Raw genomic sequence first — 17,097 nt, forward strand, 5'->3', positions numbered from 1 at the left:
GAGATAACCAGTGCTCTGACCTCCATCTCCCTGGATTAGTTTTGCCTGTTCTTGAACTTATAAACGAGGTGTGCCGTATGTGGTCTCTTATGTCAGGCTCCTCTCCCTCAATATACAGTCTGTGAATTTTGAATGTGGTATTGCCTGAGACAGTGATACTTATTCTCATTGGTAGAGTTTTCCATCATGTGAACGGTGCTGATGATGAGCATTTGGCCAGTTTCCTTGGACAAATTTTGCTGCTGTGCACTTTCTTTCAAGAGGCAGGTGTACTTCCTTTTATCAGGCATTATACGCACTGGGCCAACATTCAGTTTTGCGAACTTGCAGTGCACGAGCGTTCTGGTTGCTCCATATGTTCGTGAAGGTCAGGAGTCAGTCCCAGTTATCTGTGACCATCTTTTGCCCATTCCCCTTCCACCAGTACCTCAGCAGGGCCCTGCCTCTTAGAAGCCAAGCTGAGAGGACATGGTGGATGAGAGGAGCTTGAAGCTCCTGGAGCAGAAGGCTCTGAGTCCACCCCGGGCTTGCAGGAAGAGCCCAGTTGGGCTCATGAAAACCTCCCTGAATACCTGCTGAAGAGAGGGCTCATGGGAGGATGTGGTGGGAGGCACTTCTTGGTTCCTGCCACAAATGGTGAAGCCTAAGACCACGGGCTTGTGCAGGGCAGGAAATGCACTGCTGGCTGCCCCAGGGCCACAGAAAGCAGCCAGAAAGCCCTGTGAGAGGGTGGCATGTCCCTCTCACTCCCTTGTCCTGTTTCTCCTTAAAATATAACAGCCAGGGCTCATCGCATCATGGGTTTGGTTGCTGTAGGGTGAGATAAGTGGAACATAAAGAAGGCCTTCCACACCTGAAAATAATATAACATTGTATGTTAATTGTACTTCAATAAAAATGCAAATAAAACCATAAAAAGCAAACTAAAAAAAAAAAAACATGATAAAACTTGGAAAAAAAAAAAAAGAAGGCCTTCCCCTGCGAGGTATGGGAATAGACTCTGAACGAAGACAGGTTGGAGGCGGGTCAAGGCAGGAAATGGATTGCTTCCAGCCCAGCATATAATAGGGTCCCTGAGGCTGTGAGCTGATGATAGTTTGATTATTGTTTAGTTAGTCAATCATTCAGTCAACAAACCTGGAGATCAAGAAACTACCCACCATGGGGGGGCGGGGCAGGGATTAAATGGGAGACAACAGAGACAGCTCATACTGGGCCCCAGGCCACAGCACTTCATGACTGTGACATGAATGGCAACCTTGCACAGCCCAGACAGCTGCGTATGGTAGTCTCTTGGGAACTCACAGTCTAGGTGAGTATGGAAGTGGGTTCCAGTAGTCAAGGCTACCTGGAGGGCTTGGAGGGGGTCAAGTTGCTCCTTTTGGGAAGACTTCCTGAGGAGCTGGTGTTTAGAATGACTTTGGCAGGAAAAGGAGGTGGGAAGGAATTATAGGCAAAGGAAATAGCTTGGGTAACAGCATGAAGGAGGAAGGAGAGCCGAAGCTATTCCCGGCCTGGACTTAACCCACCAAAACATGATCTGGGGTGGAGACTAGTTCTGAGCCCATCTTTGTTGGAGACAGGGGATGAGGGCTGTGGCTCAGGCTGGGGAAGGGTCTGGAGCAGAGACAGGGTTGCTGAGCAGGTGACCTATTTTGGGAGCTCAGCTGCAGAGCCCACAGAGCTCATTTACACCTGCCCTCCGCTCTTCAGCCCTGCCCCACATGAGCCCCCTTACCTGCTGCCTGGGCTGTCATTCAGTCTTCATTTAACCATATTTACCGAGCCCTAGCTCTGTGCCAGGCATTCTTCCATGCCCTGGAAATACCATGGTGAACAAGGTAGACATGATCCTTGAGGAACTTACAGTCTAGTGGGGGAGACAGATAACAAGCACACAAGCAAGGAAAGAAGATATTATCAGACATGATGACGAGTTCTGAAAAGGAAATAAAACAGGGTGACATGAAACAGTAGCTATGTTGTGAGGTGGGGCTGGCTGGAGAAAGCATTTATCAGGAAGTGACAGTTAAGCAGAGCCAGGGGATGAAAGTGACCCAGCCTTGGGGAGTGAAAGGCAGGGTTTCCAGGCAAAGGACACAGCAAGGCAGAGGGCTTGAGGTAGGAAAGAACTGGGGCTGTGAAGGAACAGAAACCATCTGGAGCTGGAGCTTGGAGAGCAAAGGAGACGGGAGGGGAGGTCTCAGAGCAGGGAGGGGTCAGACCGCAAGGCCCTGTGGGCTGTATCCAGGAGTATGGACTCTTTCTAAGCGCATGGGAAGCTACTGAAGCAGGGGAGTGACAGGGTGTAAACTACAAGGGTAAGTTTCAAAAACAAATGCTACCAGTCAGGAGGCTATTACCATAGACCAGGCAAGATGGTGGTGGCCAGGATGGTGATGGGGAAATGGAGAGAAGAGATGCTCCATAGATAATAGTTTGGAGGAAGGATCCCCACAGGGTTTAGTGATGGACTTGATGCAGGGATGAGTGAAAAGATGAAGCAAAGATGCCCTCAGGATTCAGGCTTTAGAATGTAGTGGTTGGTTTTACCATTTATTAATAGCCTTGGGGAAGATGGAGAAACACAGGCTTGGGAGGACAAGACCCCAAGCTCAGTTTGAACATTCTAAAGTTTGAGATGCCTGTTAGACAGTGGGGGGTTGGTTATTGTGTTTGTTTCTTGTTGCTGCTGTAACAACTACAAAATTTATGGCTTAAAACAACACAAATATATTGTCTCACAGTTCTGGAGGTTAGCCCAAAATGGGTCTTAATGGGCTAAAATCAAGGTGTTAGCAAGGCTGTGTTTCTTCTGGCGGCCCAAGGGGAGAATCTGTTTCCTCACTGTTTTCAGTTTCTGGAGGCTACCTGCATTCTTTGGCTTTTGGCCTCTTCCTCCATCTTGAAAATCAGCAGTGTCGCATCTTCAGATCTTTCTCTGACTCTGACCCTCTTGCCTCCATCTTATAAGGACCCTTGTGATTACATGGGGTCTACCTGGATAATCCAGGATTATTTCCTTCATCTCAAGATCCTTAACTTAATTAAGTCTACAACATCCCTTTACCCATAAAAAGCACATCCACAGGTTCTGGGGATTAGGACATGGACATCTGTGGTGGAGGCATTATTCTATTTCTTACAGCTATGCTGGTCTGACTTCTGGTGGAGGGATTCTAGGGCCACAGAAGTTCAGCATTTATAGGTGTATTGAAGCCATGGGATTGGAGGGGATCACTAGGGAGAATGTGCTGGCAAGGAAAACAAGGACCAAGCCCCAAGGTTCCAACAACATTTAGAAGTTAGACAGTGAAGAAGCCAATAAGAGTCTCAGAAGGAGTATTGAGAGAGTTAGGGGAAAATCAAGAAGAAAGTGTTTCAAGGAGGAGATGGTCACATGTCCAGGGCTGCTGAGAAGTTGAAGAAGATGAGGACGGAAAGGTGTCCATTGGATTTGGCAAGGTGGAGACCACTGATGACCTTGACAAGAGCTTGTGGAATCAGCTTGGGGTGGGTTAAACGAGGGTTGGGGTATAGGCTTTATTATTATTATTATTATTATTATTATTATCATTATTAATCATGGAGGTAAGTAAATGATCTATTTTATAATTACAATAGAGTGATGGGAAGCAAGGAAGTGGAGATGGTACCTCATTCCTGCCACCTGATTCACCATAGCTACATCTTGACCTTTTTGAAAGTACAGACTAATCCCCTTTATCAAATCCTCCATGACTCCCTTAATGCCCTCAGCACAAAGATCTTGGACGTAGTTCACTGTTACCAAGCCCAGCCTCAGGGTCACTTCCTCAATACCCCCTACTCAAAAGCCCTGTTTTGAGGTAAACCAGTTATCCCTGGGCAGCGTGGATAGGGAGATTGCTTAGGTTAACACTGGACTCTGCTGTCTCTCTGGGCTTGGACTAAGGGGTAAAGTTTGCCATTGGAACTATTTCTGGAGGCTGCTTTAATGAGGCTGAGGTGCTCACCCCTCAAACCTCCATTTCTTTCTTTTAAAAAAAAATTCAAGTTAGTTAACATACAGTGTAGTCTTGGCTTCAGGAGTGGAACCCAGTGATTCATCTTTTACATATGACACCCAGTGCTCATCCCAAAAAATGCCCTCCTTAATGCCCATCACCCATTTAACCCATACCCCCACCCACCTCCCCTCCAGCAGCCCTCAGTTCTCTGTATTTAAGAGTCTCTTATGGTGGAGTGTGTGGGTGGCTCAGTTGGTTAAGCGTCCCACTTTGGCTCATAGTTCATGGGTTTGAACCCCACATTGGGCTCTGTGCTCACAGCACAGAGCCTGGAGCCTGCTTCAAGTTCTGTGTCTCCCTCTCTCTCTGCCCCTCCCCTGCTCATGCATGCATGTGCTCTCGCTCTCTCTCTCAAAAATAAAGATTAAAAAAATTTTTTTTAAGAAGAGTCTCTTATGGTCTGCCTCCCTCTGTTTTTTTTCTTATTTTTCCTTCCCTTCCCTTATGTTCATCTATTGAGTTTCTCAAATTCCAAATATGAGTGAAATCATATATCTGTCTTTCTCTGACTGACTTATTTCACTAGCATAATACCTTCTAGTTCCATTCACGTTGTTGCAAATGGCAAGATTTCATTTTATATTTCATTTATATTTCAAACAATATATATATATATTCTGTTTTATACATATATATATATATATATATATATATATGTACACACACATACACACTACGTCTTCTTACTCCAATCATCAGTCAATGGACATTTGGTCTCTTTCCACAATTTGATTATGGTTGATAGTGCTGCTATAAACATTGGGGTGCATGTGCCCCTTCAAATCAGCATTTTTGTATCCTTTGGATAAATACCTAGTAGTGCAATTGCTGGGTCGTGGGGTAGCTCTATTTTTAACTTTTTGAGGAACCTCTATACTGTTTTCCACAGTGGCTGTACCAGTTTGCATTCCCACCAAAGTGTAAAAGGGTTCCCCTTTCTCGGCATCCTCACCAATATCTGTTGTTTCCCGAGTTGTTCATTTTAGTCATTCTGACAGGTGTGAAGCGAGATCTCATTGTGGTTTTGATTTGTATTTCCCTGATGATGAGTGATGTTGAGCATCTTTTCGTGTGTCTGTGAGCCATGTGGATGTCTTCTTTGGAAAAGTGTCTATTGATGTCTCTTGCCCATTTCTTCACTGGATTATTTATTTTTTGGGTGTTGAGTTTGGTAAATTCCTTATAGATTTTGGATACTAACCCTTTAATCTGATATGTAATTTGCAAATATCTTCTCTCATTCTATTGGTTGCCTTTTATTTCATTGATTGTTGCCTTTGTTGTGCAGAAGCTTTTTATCTTGATGATGTCCCAATAGTTCACTTTTGCTTTTATTTCCCTTGCCTCCAGAGATATGTCAAGTAGGAAGTCACTGCAGCTGAGATCAAAGAGGTTTTTGCTTGTTTTCTCTTGTAGGATTTTGATGGTTTCCTGTCTCACATTTAGGTCTTTTATTCATTTTGATTTATTGTTGTGTATGGTGAAAATGGTCCAGGTTCATTCTTCCACATGTCACTGTCCAGTTTTCCCAGCACCATTTGCTGAAGAGATTGTCTTTTTTTCATTGGATACTGTTTCTTGCTTTGTCAAAGATTAGTTAGCCCTATATTTGTGGGTCAATCTCTGGGTCCTCTATTCTGTTCCATTGATCTATGTATCTGTTTTTGTGCCAGTACCATACTGTCTTGATGATTACAGCTTTGTAATGTAGCTAAAAAGTCCAGAATTGTGATGCTTCCAGCTTTGGTTTTCTTTTTCAACATTACATGGCTATTCTGGGTCTTTTCTCATTCCACACAAATTTTAGGATTGTTTGTTCTAGCTCTGTGAAGAATGTTGGTATTATTTTGATAGGGATTGCATTGAATGTGTGGATTTCCTTGGGTAGTATTGACATTTTAACAATATTTGTTCTTCCAATCCATGAGCACAGAATGTTTTTCCATTTCTTTGTGTTTTCTTTACTTTCTTTTATAAGTATTCTATAGTTTTCAGTGTATAGATCTTTTACCTCTTTGGTTAGGTTTATTCCTAGGTATCTTATGGTTTTTGGTGCAATTGTAAATGAGATCAGTTCCTTGATATCTCTTTCTGCTACTTCATTATTGGTGTAAAGAAATGCAGCTAATTTCTGTATATCGTTTTTATATCCTGCGACATTGCTGAATTCATGTATCAGCTCTAGCAGTTTTTTGGTGGTCTTTCAGATTTCCCATGTAGAGTATCATGTCATCTGTGAAGAGTGAGAATTTGACTTATTCCTTGCCAATTTGGATGCCTTTTATCTCTTTTTGTTGTCTGATTGCTGAGGCTAGGACTTGCTAGCCTCACTTGCTGAGGCTAGTGAGAGTGGACATCCCTGTCGTGTTCCTGACCTTAGGGGCAAAGCTCTCAGTTTTTTCCCATCAAGAATGATATTATCTGTAAGCCTTTCATATATGGTTTTTATGATATTAAGGTATGTTCTTTCTATCTCCACTTTCTTGAGGGTTTTTGTCAAGAAAAGATGCTGTATTTTGTTATATGCTTTTTTTGCATCTATTGAAAGGATCATATGGTTCTTATCCTTTCTTTTATTAATGTGGTGTATCACGTTGATCGATTTGCAAATATTGAATCAGCCCTGCAGCCCAGGAATAAACCCAACTTGATCATGGTGAATAATTCTTTTGATGTACTATTGAATTTGCTTTGCTAGTACACTGCTGAGAATTTTTTGCATCCAGGTTCATCAGGGATATTGGCCTGTAATTCTCCTTTTTAGTGGGGTCTTTGACTGGTTTTGGAATCAAGGCAATGCTGGCTTCATAGAATGAGTTTGGAATCAAACCTCCATTTCTGACTGACCCATTGCATAGCAGTGCCAGGATGCTCTTCTCAAGAAATACCATCACTGAGGCCAGGTGGGTCAGTCCCCCTGGCAGCCACTAGGAAGCCAGCAGTGCCCCTGACAGAACCAGCTGTCCTGTTGATGGCTTCCTAGCATCTACCCACCCTCTCCCCAAAGAGCAGAGAGTCTTTATTTACCATCAATACCACTCCCATTTCTGTCAGGGTAGGTCAGCAGGCAGAGAGCAGATGCATTTAACTATTTCTCCCCTGGAGCTGTGTAAATGTAAATGCTGAGCAAATGCTTTTCACATAATGCAAAGTCTGCCATTTTGGGCTGGGACCCAAGTCTGGACCTCTTCCATTAGTTTTCCAGATAGGGAGCCTGTGAGTCTGGAGTGGGGCCTGGAGTGGGGCCTGGAGTGGGAAGACTGTGCCTGGGCAGGCAGAAAGGAGGAGGGAATCATTGGCCAGCTCAGCTTTGCTGTCTACCTTCCTACTCAGGCTCCTGGTCACCAGTCCTCAAACCAACGGGACAGCAGGCCTCCTACATCGTTGTTCCCTCATCCAGGATGAGATTCTTTGCCAACCAGTAGGTAAGTCAACCACCACTCCAGGGAATGTTCCCTGGACCTCCTTTTGAGGAATCCCACTTATCTGGCTGAAACCATTTGAACCCAGATGCACTTAGTCCAGTTCCTCGACCCTAAATTCCACCACCACCCACAGTAGGCCTTCTATCCCAAAGCCCAATCCCATCCCAACCCAACCCAACCCAAATCCCCAGCCCACCTTTCCATATCTGGTCCTAACAAAAATGATACCTAAAATGTATCGAGTGCTACCTAAATGATACCTAAAATGTAGCAGAGTGCCTGTCACTCTGCTAAGTGCTTTGTTCACTTTTAATTCTCAAATTCACTCCCATTTTATAGAAAAGGAAGCTACAGTTCAGAGCAGTCCTTTAATTGCCAATACGACTAAGGGCATGCATCTAGTGTTGGCAGTACTACAGCTGGCAAACCCGACTCTATCTGATTCCAGCTGGCAAACCCGACTCTATCTGATTCCAGAACCCAACATGTCCCAATTCATCACACCTCCATTTCATCTAACTTTACCCCTCCCGACCTGTGGCCATCCTAGCATCTAGCATGGGGATTGGCACTCAATAAATGCTGTTTGAATGAATGAATGAACAAGTGAATGGACCTAATTCACACATTAACCAACTCTACTCATTCCATCCAGTTCAACTCAAGGCCCACATTTGCTGATGAACCCTCAGCTGTGTATGGTAGGGTTCTTGTCTCTGTGAAAGGCATGGTGTTGATCAGCCTCAGTCTCTGCTTCAGAAGGGGATGCAGGCTGGCAGCATAAGCGGGTGATTCTATGGCTCAAAAATGAGTCTCCTGAGGCCCACCTTGTGGAGGGAGAGGAATGAGCTACACTTTCACCCTGGGGTCTTGAGGCATTAAGAGTCCCCAGAAATAGAACGTGGAGAGTGGAGAGTTCATTGGTCCATGTAGTCAGTTCTTTAGCATCTTTCACCCGTCCCCAGTGCTGCACACAACCACCGGCTAGTTCTTCTCTACCCTCCTGCCCTTCCAAACTGGGATCCCCTGTAAGTAAAGTACCAGGTCTCAGTTATGTCTAGATCCCTATCACCATCTGCCATGAGGCTAGGCACAGAGCAGACATCACAGGGCATTTGTTGAATGAGTCAGTGAATAAGCCCAGGGAATAGGCACTTTGCCTTGAACATGTCCAGGCCTGTGCTTGAAGGCCCCCCAACCAGCTTCTAGAGGCTGCTCTGAGTGGCCGATTGTTCTTTATGGGGCCCTGACCATCATGTGACCTCTGATGTTGGCTGTAGGGTTGCCTCCCAGCATCCTTCCCTCCTTACCTAGGCTTAACTGTTTCAGAGCATGCCCCCATCCCAAAGGGAAGGCAACCGGGAGTGACAGTTGTCCGGAACCACCACAGTGTTTTGGTGAGTATGCATGAGGCGGGATGATGGAGGGCTTCAGGGAAGGTGGAGCTTACCCTGTAGTTGACCGGTGTTGATAACAGTCTGACTGGCATATTCTCAGGGCTGAGCCCAGCTGCCTCCCTGGTACCAAACCCAGGGCTAACCATGGCTCTGACCTGGGTACTCCATGACCCAGCACACTGACCTAAGTGCTTAACTTCAGCTTTGGCCCCAGCACTGACTCCTACCCCTGATGAGGGGTGAGCAAACTATTCCTGCATCTTCTACTTGGTCGTGGCACTTGATTCTGTAATGGAGGTGATGGATTCTGTAATGGGGGTGATGATGTGGCTGTGATTAGGGGGCCTGTGCTGGAGATGACCTAGGCTTTCCCCTTCTTCTCTCCCCCTGTCTCCTAGGTCTGTATTCAAGTGATGTCCCGGAAGCCCCACAGCCTCAGCCCAGAACTCACAGGCACCTGCAGCCTATTAGCCAACAACTTCCAACCCCAGGCTCAGGTCTACTTCTCTGACCTTGGTAAGGGTTGGACACTGACTGACCTTAGACAGCTCTAAAGAGATCTCCTTGGGTCTCCAGGAAGAGGCGTGGCAGATGTTAGAGGGACACAGAAGCCCAGAGAGGGCAAGGCAAGCCTAAGGCCCTGTGAAGAAAATCAGAGCAGAGACAAGTGTGGGCCTGCCTGGAGGTGAACAAGGAGGCTATCTGACTCTGAGTTCTTCTGTATGTGTTTTTAAAGAAAATCTCCTTGATCCCAATGTACATGTGGATGCCAGAGACTGCTATAGGAACAAGAATGGCAGCCTAGAGAAGACAGCCAGGTGGCGCCGGGCTCTGAAGACACAAGAGGGGCAGGATGACGAAGCAGCTGGTGAGAAGCGGCAGATCTGGGTTGTTCCCAGAGGCTGTCAGAGCTGACCCCTAGGCTGGCGACCTCCAGGGGTGAGGTGTGCCGAGGGCCGGAAGATGGGAAGCAGTGGCTGGATTCTATAGGCCTAGTTAGTCCCAGCTCTGCGCCCCCTCCATATTACAGATGGGGAAACTGAGGCCCGAGGAGCAGGAGCTATGGGAGTGATTCACTCAGCAGGTCAGAGCCTGAGTAGGCCGTGGCTATCTATGCCTCCGAGACAAAGGCTTCACTCTTGGGAACTTTACCAGCTTCCTCCCTGAACTGAGCCCTCAGGGCTTGAATGGGGTGGGTGCCCTGCAGGGCAGCACATGCTGCCCTCACTCCTGTGTCAAATTCCGTGTCCACTTCTAACCTGCTCCCTGTTTTGGCCAGGCACTGAGATTGCCATCATCCTAGATGGCTCAGGAAGCATTGATCCCCCTGACTTCCAGAAAGCCAAAGACTTCATCTCCAACATGATGAAGAACTTCTATGCCAAGTGCTTTGAGGTGGGCTTCCCTAAGAGCTAGACTCACACAGTCTATTAGTTCTCTATTGCCATGAACAAACTACCTCAAAACAACAACCATTTATTTGCTCACAGTTCTGTGGGTCAGCTATTTGGGCTGGATTCAGCTGGGTGGTCCTTCTGCTGGCCTTGCCTGGGGTTACTCCTGCAGCTGCAGACATCCTGTTGTTTGACTGGATGGCCTAAGATGGCCTTACTTGTCTGGGCCATGTGCCTCCAGCAGGCCAGCTTAACTTTTTCATGGCTGCAGTGTTCCAAGAGGGCAAGAACCAGCGCATGCATGTACTTTTCAAGTTTCTGACTGTATCGCATTTGCTCATGTTCCATTGACCAAAGCTAGTCACATGACCAACCCCATAGTCAGTATGTGGGAGGGGGACTACACAAAGACATGGTTTCAGGGGCAAGTCTATGATTCACTGTGATCCAGTACTATTATACCTTCCTCCACTTCTCCTTGCTTAGAGATTTCCCTCTGCCTTAACATCTCCTCCTGCCTGGAGGCAAGGAGAAATGAGTGGATTCTTCCACTGCTTCCAGGAGGAACCGTCTAGGGGGCAGGGGCGGCTTTGGGCATGGCGACTCTGCCAACCTCCTCCCCACCTCGGCTCCTCCTCTATAGTGCAACTTTGCCCTTGTGCAATATGGGGAAGTGATACAGACTGAGTTTGATCTTCGGGACAGCCAGGATGCGGTGACCTCCCTCGCCAGAGTCCAGAATATCACTCAAGTGAAGAGTGTCACCAAGACTGCTTCTGCCATACAGCATGTCCTGTAAGTATGAGGGCAGTGGGAATTACCTGAGCACCTACTGGGTGCCAGCTCACGGCCCTGCCCAGAGGTTCTGAGGCCTCATGCCTGGAGAGATGGCTGGATGGAGTTGTGAAGAGGAGAGGATCAGGTTCTAGCTCTTCTTTGGCTGAGGGAAATGTGTGAGGTCTTTCAACCCAGTCTTTGTTAATGGCTGACATCCCAAGACATCCTCCAAAAAGTCTTCCAAAGACTCCTGCTGTGAGCATCAGGAGAGCACGTTACTTACAGGGATGGGCTTCGTGGCCAGGCTGCGTGGGTTCAATCTCTACTTTGTACTCACCTTGGGTAAGTTGCCTAACCTGTCAATGCTTCAGTTGCCTCACGTTTAAAGTGAGAATAATAATAATGCTTGTCAGGGGCACCTGGGTGGCTCAGTCAGTTAAGCATCTGACTCTTGATTTCAGCTCAGGTCATGATCTCACAGTTTGTAAGCTCCAGCCCCACGTCAGGTTCTGCGCTGACAGGTGGAGGCTGCTTGGGATTTTCTCTCCTTCTGCATGCTCCCTTTGTCTCTCAAAATAAATAAATAAACTTGAAAAAATAATATTATTTGTTCTATAGGATTTTGTGAGGATTAAATGGGTTAAAATATGCACAGCACTTACAACAGTGCTTGGCACATAAGTACTATGTAAATATTAGCCACTCTTTATTAATATCATTGTCATTCCTACACATACACACAGAATAGACTCTGCTATCCAGCACCTTTCTATGGGAGGAGGTGAGGGGCTAGGTATGTCTCAGCCTCCCCTCCACCTGGCCCTGCTGTGTGCCACAGGGGCATCACCACCCCTCTTCTGGCTTTTGTTCCCCCATTTTGGAGGGCTCCTTAATCCTCTCCAATTCTGAAACAGGTCAGTGAGTAAAATCTCCCCGGAGCTCAGTATCCCTCTGGCAAAGTTCTCCTCTTTATTCACTCTCCCCTACTTAGAGACAACATCTTCACGCCAAGCCACGGCTCCAGAAAAAATGCACCCAAGGTCATAGTGGTAATCACTGATGGGGACATATTTGGGGATCCACTCAACCTCACAACTGTCATCAGTTCCCCAAAGATGCAAGGTGTTGAGCGCTTTGCCATCAGGGTAAGAGCTGGGAGTTGGGTCGGGGGGCACCTTCTGACCCTGTTCAGCCTGGGGTGGGGAGGAGCCAGGGTTCCCGATAGGGGCTTGCTCTATTCACAGACTCTCACCAACTTCTCCCAGTCCCTATGTCCTGTACTTACCCCATCCCATATCGGGTCCTCACACAGAGGGCTTGTTTCCCAACTGTGGTCACAGCTCACTCACCCAGCAGTGATGGGGAGAGCAGTGGACACTCAGGGATCCCAAAAGAAGAACATCAGGGAAGGTTCCTGGAGGAGATGGTGCTAAGCTAAGTGTTGGAGGACAAGCAGGAGTAGCTGGCCTAGGGTGCAGGGAAGGTAGAAGGGCTCTGCAGGCAAAGGGCACAGCATGTGCAGAGGTGAGAATGAACCTGGTGTGAGAAGGAAGGGGTATGTGTGGGAGAACAGGGAGCAGGGAAAGGAGGCAGGTGGTGAAGGGCCCTGAAGGCCAGCAGAGAGATTCAGCCCTCTCCTAGCCTAGAGAGCTCCCTGGGCTTGGGAACCAGCCAGCCCTCACAGTGCTGACCCACTGACCCGGGGCTTCTGTGCAGGTGGGAAATGAGAGTACTAAGACCCTCAAGGAACTGAAGCTGATTGCCTCAGACCCATTTGAGAGACATGCATTCACAGTGACCAATTATTCAGCCCTGGATGGACTGCTGAGCAAATTGCAGCAGAATATCATTCACACGGAAGGTGAGGGCTCCAGTGTGGTCCACTTAGCCTCTGGCAGGAGGCCAAGCCCTGTGTGTCAGCCCCACCCCTGTCCTACCTCCATATGGTTCTCTGGGCAACTCCTATGACCTCTCTGAGCCTCAGCTGTTCCATCTCTAAAAAGGTAACAATATCCCCAGCTCTCATCGCTTCCCCAGAATTACCTGAACCTCTGATGAGAAGCTTAAGTGCTGGAGAAAGAATGACTGGGACATGGATCCCACTCTCAGGAGCTCACAGATGAGGAAACTGAGGCCCAGAAAGAGGAAGTAAGCTGCCCAAGCTTACTCTGCGGGTAGATACTAAAGCAGGATCAGGTCTCCACTCTCAGCCTGGTATATGTCCTATTATTCCGAACATCGTTCCCTCTGGGTATGAGGTCAAACTGGGCCCTTCCCTGACTTAGTTTCTCCCTTCACCTCAGCCCACAGCAGCATCTCACTGGGCTTCTTGGCTTCTAGGCACTGTTGGAGAGGCCCTCCACTACCAACTGGCACAGATCGGGTTCAGTGCCCAGATCCTGGATGAGGTATGTGGTGAACTCAGCACCAGGCAGGATCACCATAGAGGAAGGGCCTCAGTGACACCCAGGGACTCAGGGACCCCTGGCTCACAGTGCAGGGCTCTGTCCTCCTGTAATGAGGACTCTGAAGGAGCCCGTTTAGGATAAAAGAAAACTCTTGTACTTGCTTGCCCTAATCTGGACCTTTGAGGTAGACAAAAGAATGGCCATATTTATTACGGGGGTCAGTTTTGTTCTGTGTGCTCAAAGATTGAGCAGTTCCCTCTTAATATACGCTACTAACACAAGCTTTGGCTCGGGTCACTTGCCTACCAAGCTGAGTACTCCTCACCGGAGGCACTATTCCTCCCAGATGGGGAAAGATGCAGGCATGGTGAGGACATCAGCCCTGCACGGAGGTGGAATTGGGGTTAGCAAATTACTCAACACAGGTAGGCCTTGGGTGTCAGGCACAGGCTGAGCAACCTGTGCAGAAGGAGATGAGCTCTGTCTTGCTCAACCATACTTTGTTTTAATGCTCAACGTCTTTGGCCCGGGTCAAATTTCCACCCTGGAAATCTGGAGAGGCACTCACTGGAGAGACAGTTGCCCCGATAGGGTCATGGGTACAAGGTAGGAACTGGGTATTTGCCATTTCACCTTCCTTCTGCGTTTCCAGCCAGGTGGTCAGGGATCACCGAACATCCCCCACCCCCAACCCAAGGTTTGTGACACTGGCTGGTAGGCCCATGGCTGCTGTGGCTGGCCCCGGCCCCTCCCTCTCAGATGACCTCCAACCCTCATCCCCTATAGGGGCAGGTGCTGCTCGGTGCCGTCGGGGCCTTTAACTGGTCAGGGGGAGCACTGCTCTACAACTTGCACAGCCGCCGGGGTCGCTTCCTGAACCAGACTGCAGCAGATACCAAGACTGCACAGTACAGCTATCTAGGTGAGGCGGGGCCTGGAGACTACCTGAGTGAGGGTGGGGCCTACACAGGGACACTGAGGCTGTGCATTAGCCTGCACTAGGCTTCCCAGTTAGGGCAGGCTCTGGTCAGTCACATGGACTGAGGGATGGGCCTTGGTTAGGGACGCTCGAGGCTGAGAATTAGGGCCTTTTGGATGAGGACAAGGCCTCCTTGGTACTGAAGCTCAGGGTGGCCCTGAGGATGTGGGGCCTTGCCACTAACGGTAGTGGTGGGTAACCCTTCACCCCTCTCCTTGGTCCTCATATACCATGTGTATGATGAACATGGGTGGTGAATGTGTGTGAAGGAGTATATTTGGAGTGAAGCTGTATATATGATAATGTGTGTGTATCACTTCTGTGTGATGGGGCACATGTGTGTGACCAGCCACGGTGGTTAAGTGGGAGCACTCCCTGATGCCAAGTTTTAAAAGGATGAGAAAGACAGTTTCTCCAGATCTGCTCCCCTCTGCCCAGGCTACTTTGAAGGATTGGCTGGGAAAGTGGGGGTTCTAAGGAGTGGCCTGGGAGCTCCCAACGACAACCACCACCTCCTCCCTCCTAGGTTACTCAGTGGCCCTGCTGCACAAGGCCTGTGGCCTCTCCTATGTGGCAGGGGCTCCACGGTACAAGCAGCGGGGGGCCGTGTTTGAGCTTCAGAAGGAGGGCAAAGAGACCAACTTCGTGCCAGTGCTGGAGGGAGAGCAGGTACTTGCTGGAGAAGGATGCCCCCATTATTATAGATGGAGGATCTGGAAGTCCCAGAGGGAATGGGACAGGCTCCAAGGCACACCGAGGGGCATCACCTCAGCCTGGACAGAACTCAGACAGAATGCAGTGCCACTGCCCCAGCTCTGCATGTCTGGTTATCAACTGGCTTCCTCCGCTGTGGGGCATATGGCCGCTCACCCAGGCTTCTAGGTTTCTCTGGTGAACAGATTGATCTGGAATGACCCAAATTGGCAGTCCAGGAAGAACAGGATCAGGAGTCTAGGCTTGCTGAGGGGTATCAGAGGAGGCCTCCCCAGCATCCTTGTGAGCTGAGCTCCTCCTGGGCTGTAGATGGGATCCTATTTTGGCTCTGAGCTGTGCCCTGTGGACGTTGACATGGATGGGACCACGGACTTCTTGCTCGTGGCTGCTCCTTTCTACCACATTTACGGAGAGGAAGGCAGAGTCTACGTGTACCATCTGAACAAGCAGGTGGGAGTCTCCATCTTCGCAAACTTGCTGAGCTTGTGGGTGCTTAGCCTGCTGCAGAGGTGATGGAGGCTGGGAGCGCCCTGGCCCTGCCTTGCTTGGAAGGACAGTGCTGGGGAGGTGCGCAGGGTGGATGGTGGACAGCTGGGGCGGCTGTTTCATTTGTTCCCCTGCTCCACCTTCTCACTTTCCCCACCCCATCATCCCATGTTGATGATGATAACATCCCAAATAGCTGCACGCTCGACAAAGCATGTTTTGTCTATGATCTCGCTTGTTTCTAACTGTAACTGTGATTTCTCATACTAACTGTGTCACTTCCATTTTACAGATGAGGAAGCTGAGGCTCAACGATGTTGAGACTTGCTAAGGTTTACATAGCGAGTGTGTGGTAGAGCCAAGACTAGAACCCGGGCCTCCCAATTGCCAGTGCGGTACCCCTAACTGTGGGAGTAGAGGGAGAAGGCTCTGGGTCCTAGCAGGCTCTGGGCAGGAGGATCTTAGCCTTACCATTCGCTTGCTGTGTAGCCTTGGGGAGGTCCGTTGCCTTTTCTGAGCCTAAGCCTCCCTGCTAGAGAATCAGAAACAAGTCCAGTGAGCATGCCTTCTGGGATGGCTGTGGTTGTGCACCCTGCATCCCTCTCTTGAGGGCTGAGCTACCTGTTTGCTTTACAGAATGGTTCCTTCTCTTTGGCACACACGCTGAGTGGGTACCCTGGATTCACCGATGTCCGATTTGGCTTTGCCATGGCAACAGTGGGGGATATCAGTCAGGATAAGCTCACAGATGTGGCCATTGGGGCCCCCCTGGAGGGTTTTGGGGCAGATGATGGTACCAGCTTCGGCAGCGTGTACATCTACAATGGACGCTGGGATGGCCTTTCTACCACCCCCTCTCAGGTAACCTGCAGGGCTCTCTCCAGCCTTTACTATGAGATTCTGACCTCCCTAGATGTGATAGCCTGAGCCCCAAGTCAGCTCCAGTTCTAAGTGTCAGGCGAGTCCCAAAGGGTCAGTAGTGCCCAGTGAAGGACAGAAGTCACTTGGAGGTTCCAGGCCAGGACCTCACCCCAGACCCTTCCAGTGGGGTAAGAGGTTGTGGCAACATCTGTTTCTTGACCTGTATCTTCCTTTTTTGGCATTCCTGACCATGGACCTGCCTCAGATTCTCCTTCCTCACTTTCTGTCCCTTCTCTGGCTCCTGCCCCCCCACCCAACCCCATCCATGCCTTAACCCTCATCTCCCAAGACTCCATTGCCAGCCTCTCATGTTACATAGTTTGTGGGCACTTTCACTCATCTCAGACCAAGGTTGTTCTCCTAACTTCAGTTTTGTATGTCCAGCTGTGTCCCGAGCACCTTGCTGGATGGCCCCCCAGGCATCTCAGTCTCATGCTGCCTAACCCAAAGCATCCTCTCCTCCCAGACCTGCTGCTCCTCTGGACCCCTTCTCCTATCCCCCACACATATCCTAATGGTTCTCTCCCATTTCCAGCCCTGGCCTGGC

The 17,097-nt window shown here is 48.8% G+C and overlaps 1 protein-coding gene across 2 annotated transcripts in view; it reads left to right on the forward strand.

Moving 5' to 3' along the window:
• ITGAE (integrin subunit alpha E) overlaps window positions 1-17,097 on the forward strand; it is a 72,618-nt gene that overhangs the window by 27,663 nt on the left and 27,858 nt on the right. The window contains exons 3-15 of one of the 2 annotated variants that reach the window (XM_053892556.1): window positions 7,383-7,474; window positions 8,804-8,871; window positions 9,270-9,387; window positions 9,608-9,739; window positions 10,151-10,266; window positions 10,909-11,060; window positions 12,034-12,187; window positions 12,759-12,903; window positions 13,383-13,450; window positions 14,237-14,372; window positions 14,956-15,098; window positions 15,453-15,593; window positions 16,266-16,490. In XM_053892556.1, the coding sequence (XP_053748531.1) occupies window positions 7,383-7,474; window positions 8,804-8,871; window positions 9,270-9,387; window positions 9,608-9,739; window positions 10,151-10,266; window positions 10,909-11,060; window positions 12,034-12,187; window positions 12,759-12,903; window positions 13,383-13,450; window positions 14,237-14,372; window positions 14,956-15,098; window positions 15,453-15,593; window positions 16,266-16,490 (1,690 nt within the window). Of the gene's footprint in view, window positions 1-7,382; window positions 7,475-8,803; window positions 8,872-9,269; window positions 9,388-9,607; window positions 9,740-9,901; window positions 9,956-10,150; window positions 10,267-10,908; window positions 11,061-12,033; window positions 12,188-12,758; window positions 12,904-13,382; window positions 13,451-14,236; window positions 14,373-14,955; window positions 15,099-15,452; window positions 15,594-16,265; window positions 16,491-17,097 lie in introns of those variants that run through there. The other variant, XM_053892557.1, reaches the window with a different exon arrangement.

This window comes from Panthera pardus, unplaced genomic scaffold (genome assembly GCF_024362965.1).
Source record: "Panthera pardus isolate Hobbes unplaced genomic scaffold, ASM2436296v1 HiC_scaffold_3, whole genome shotgun sequence".
Lineage (NCBI taxonomy): Eukaryota > Metazoa > Chordata > Mammalia > Carnivora > Felidae > Panthera > Panthera pardus.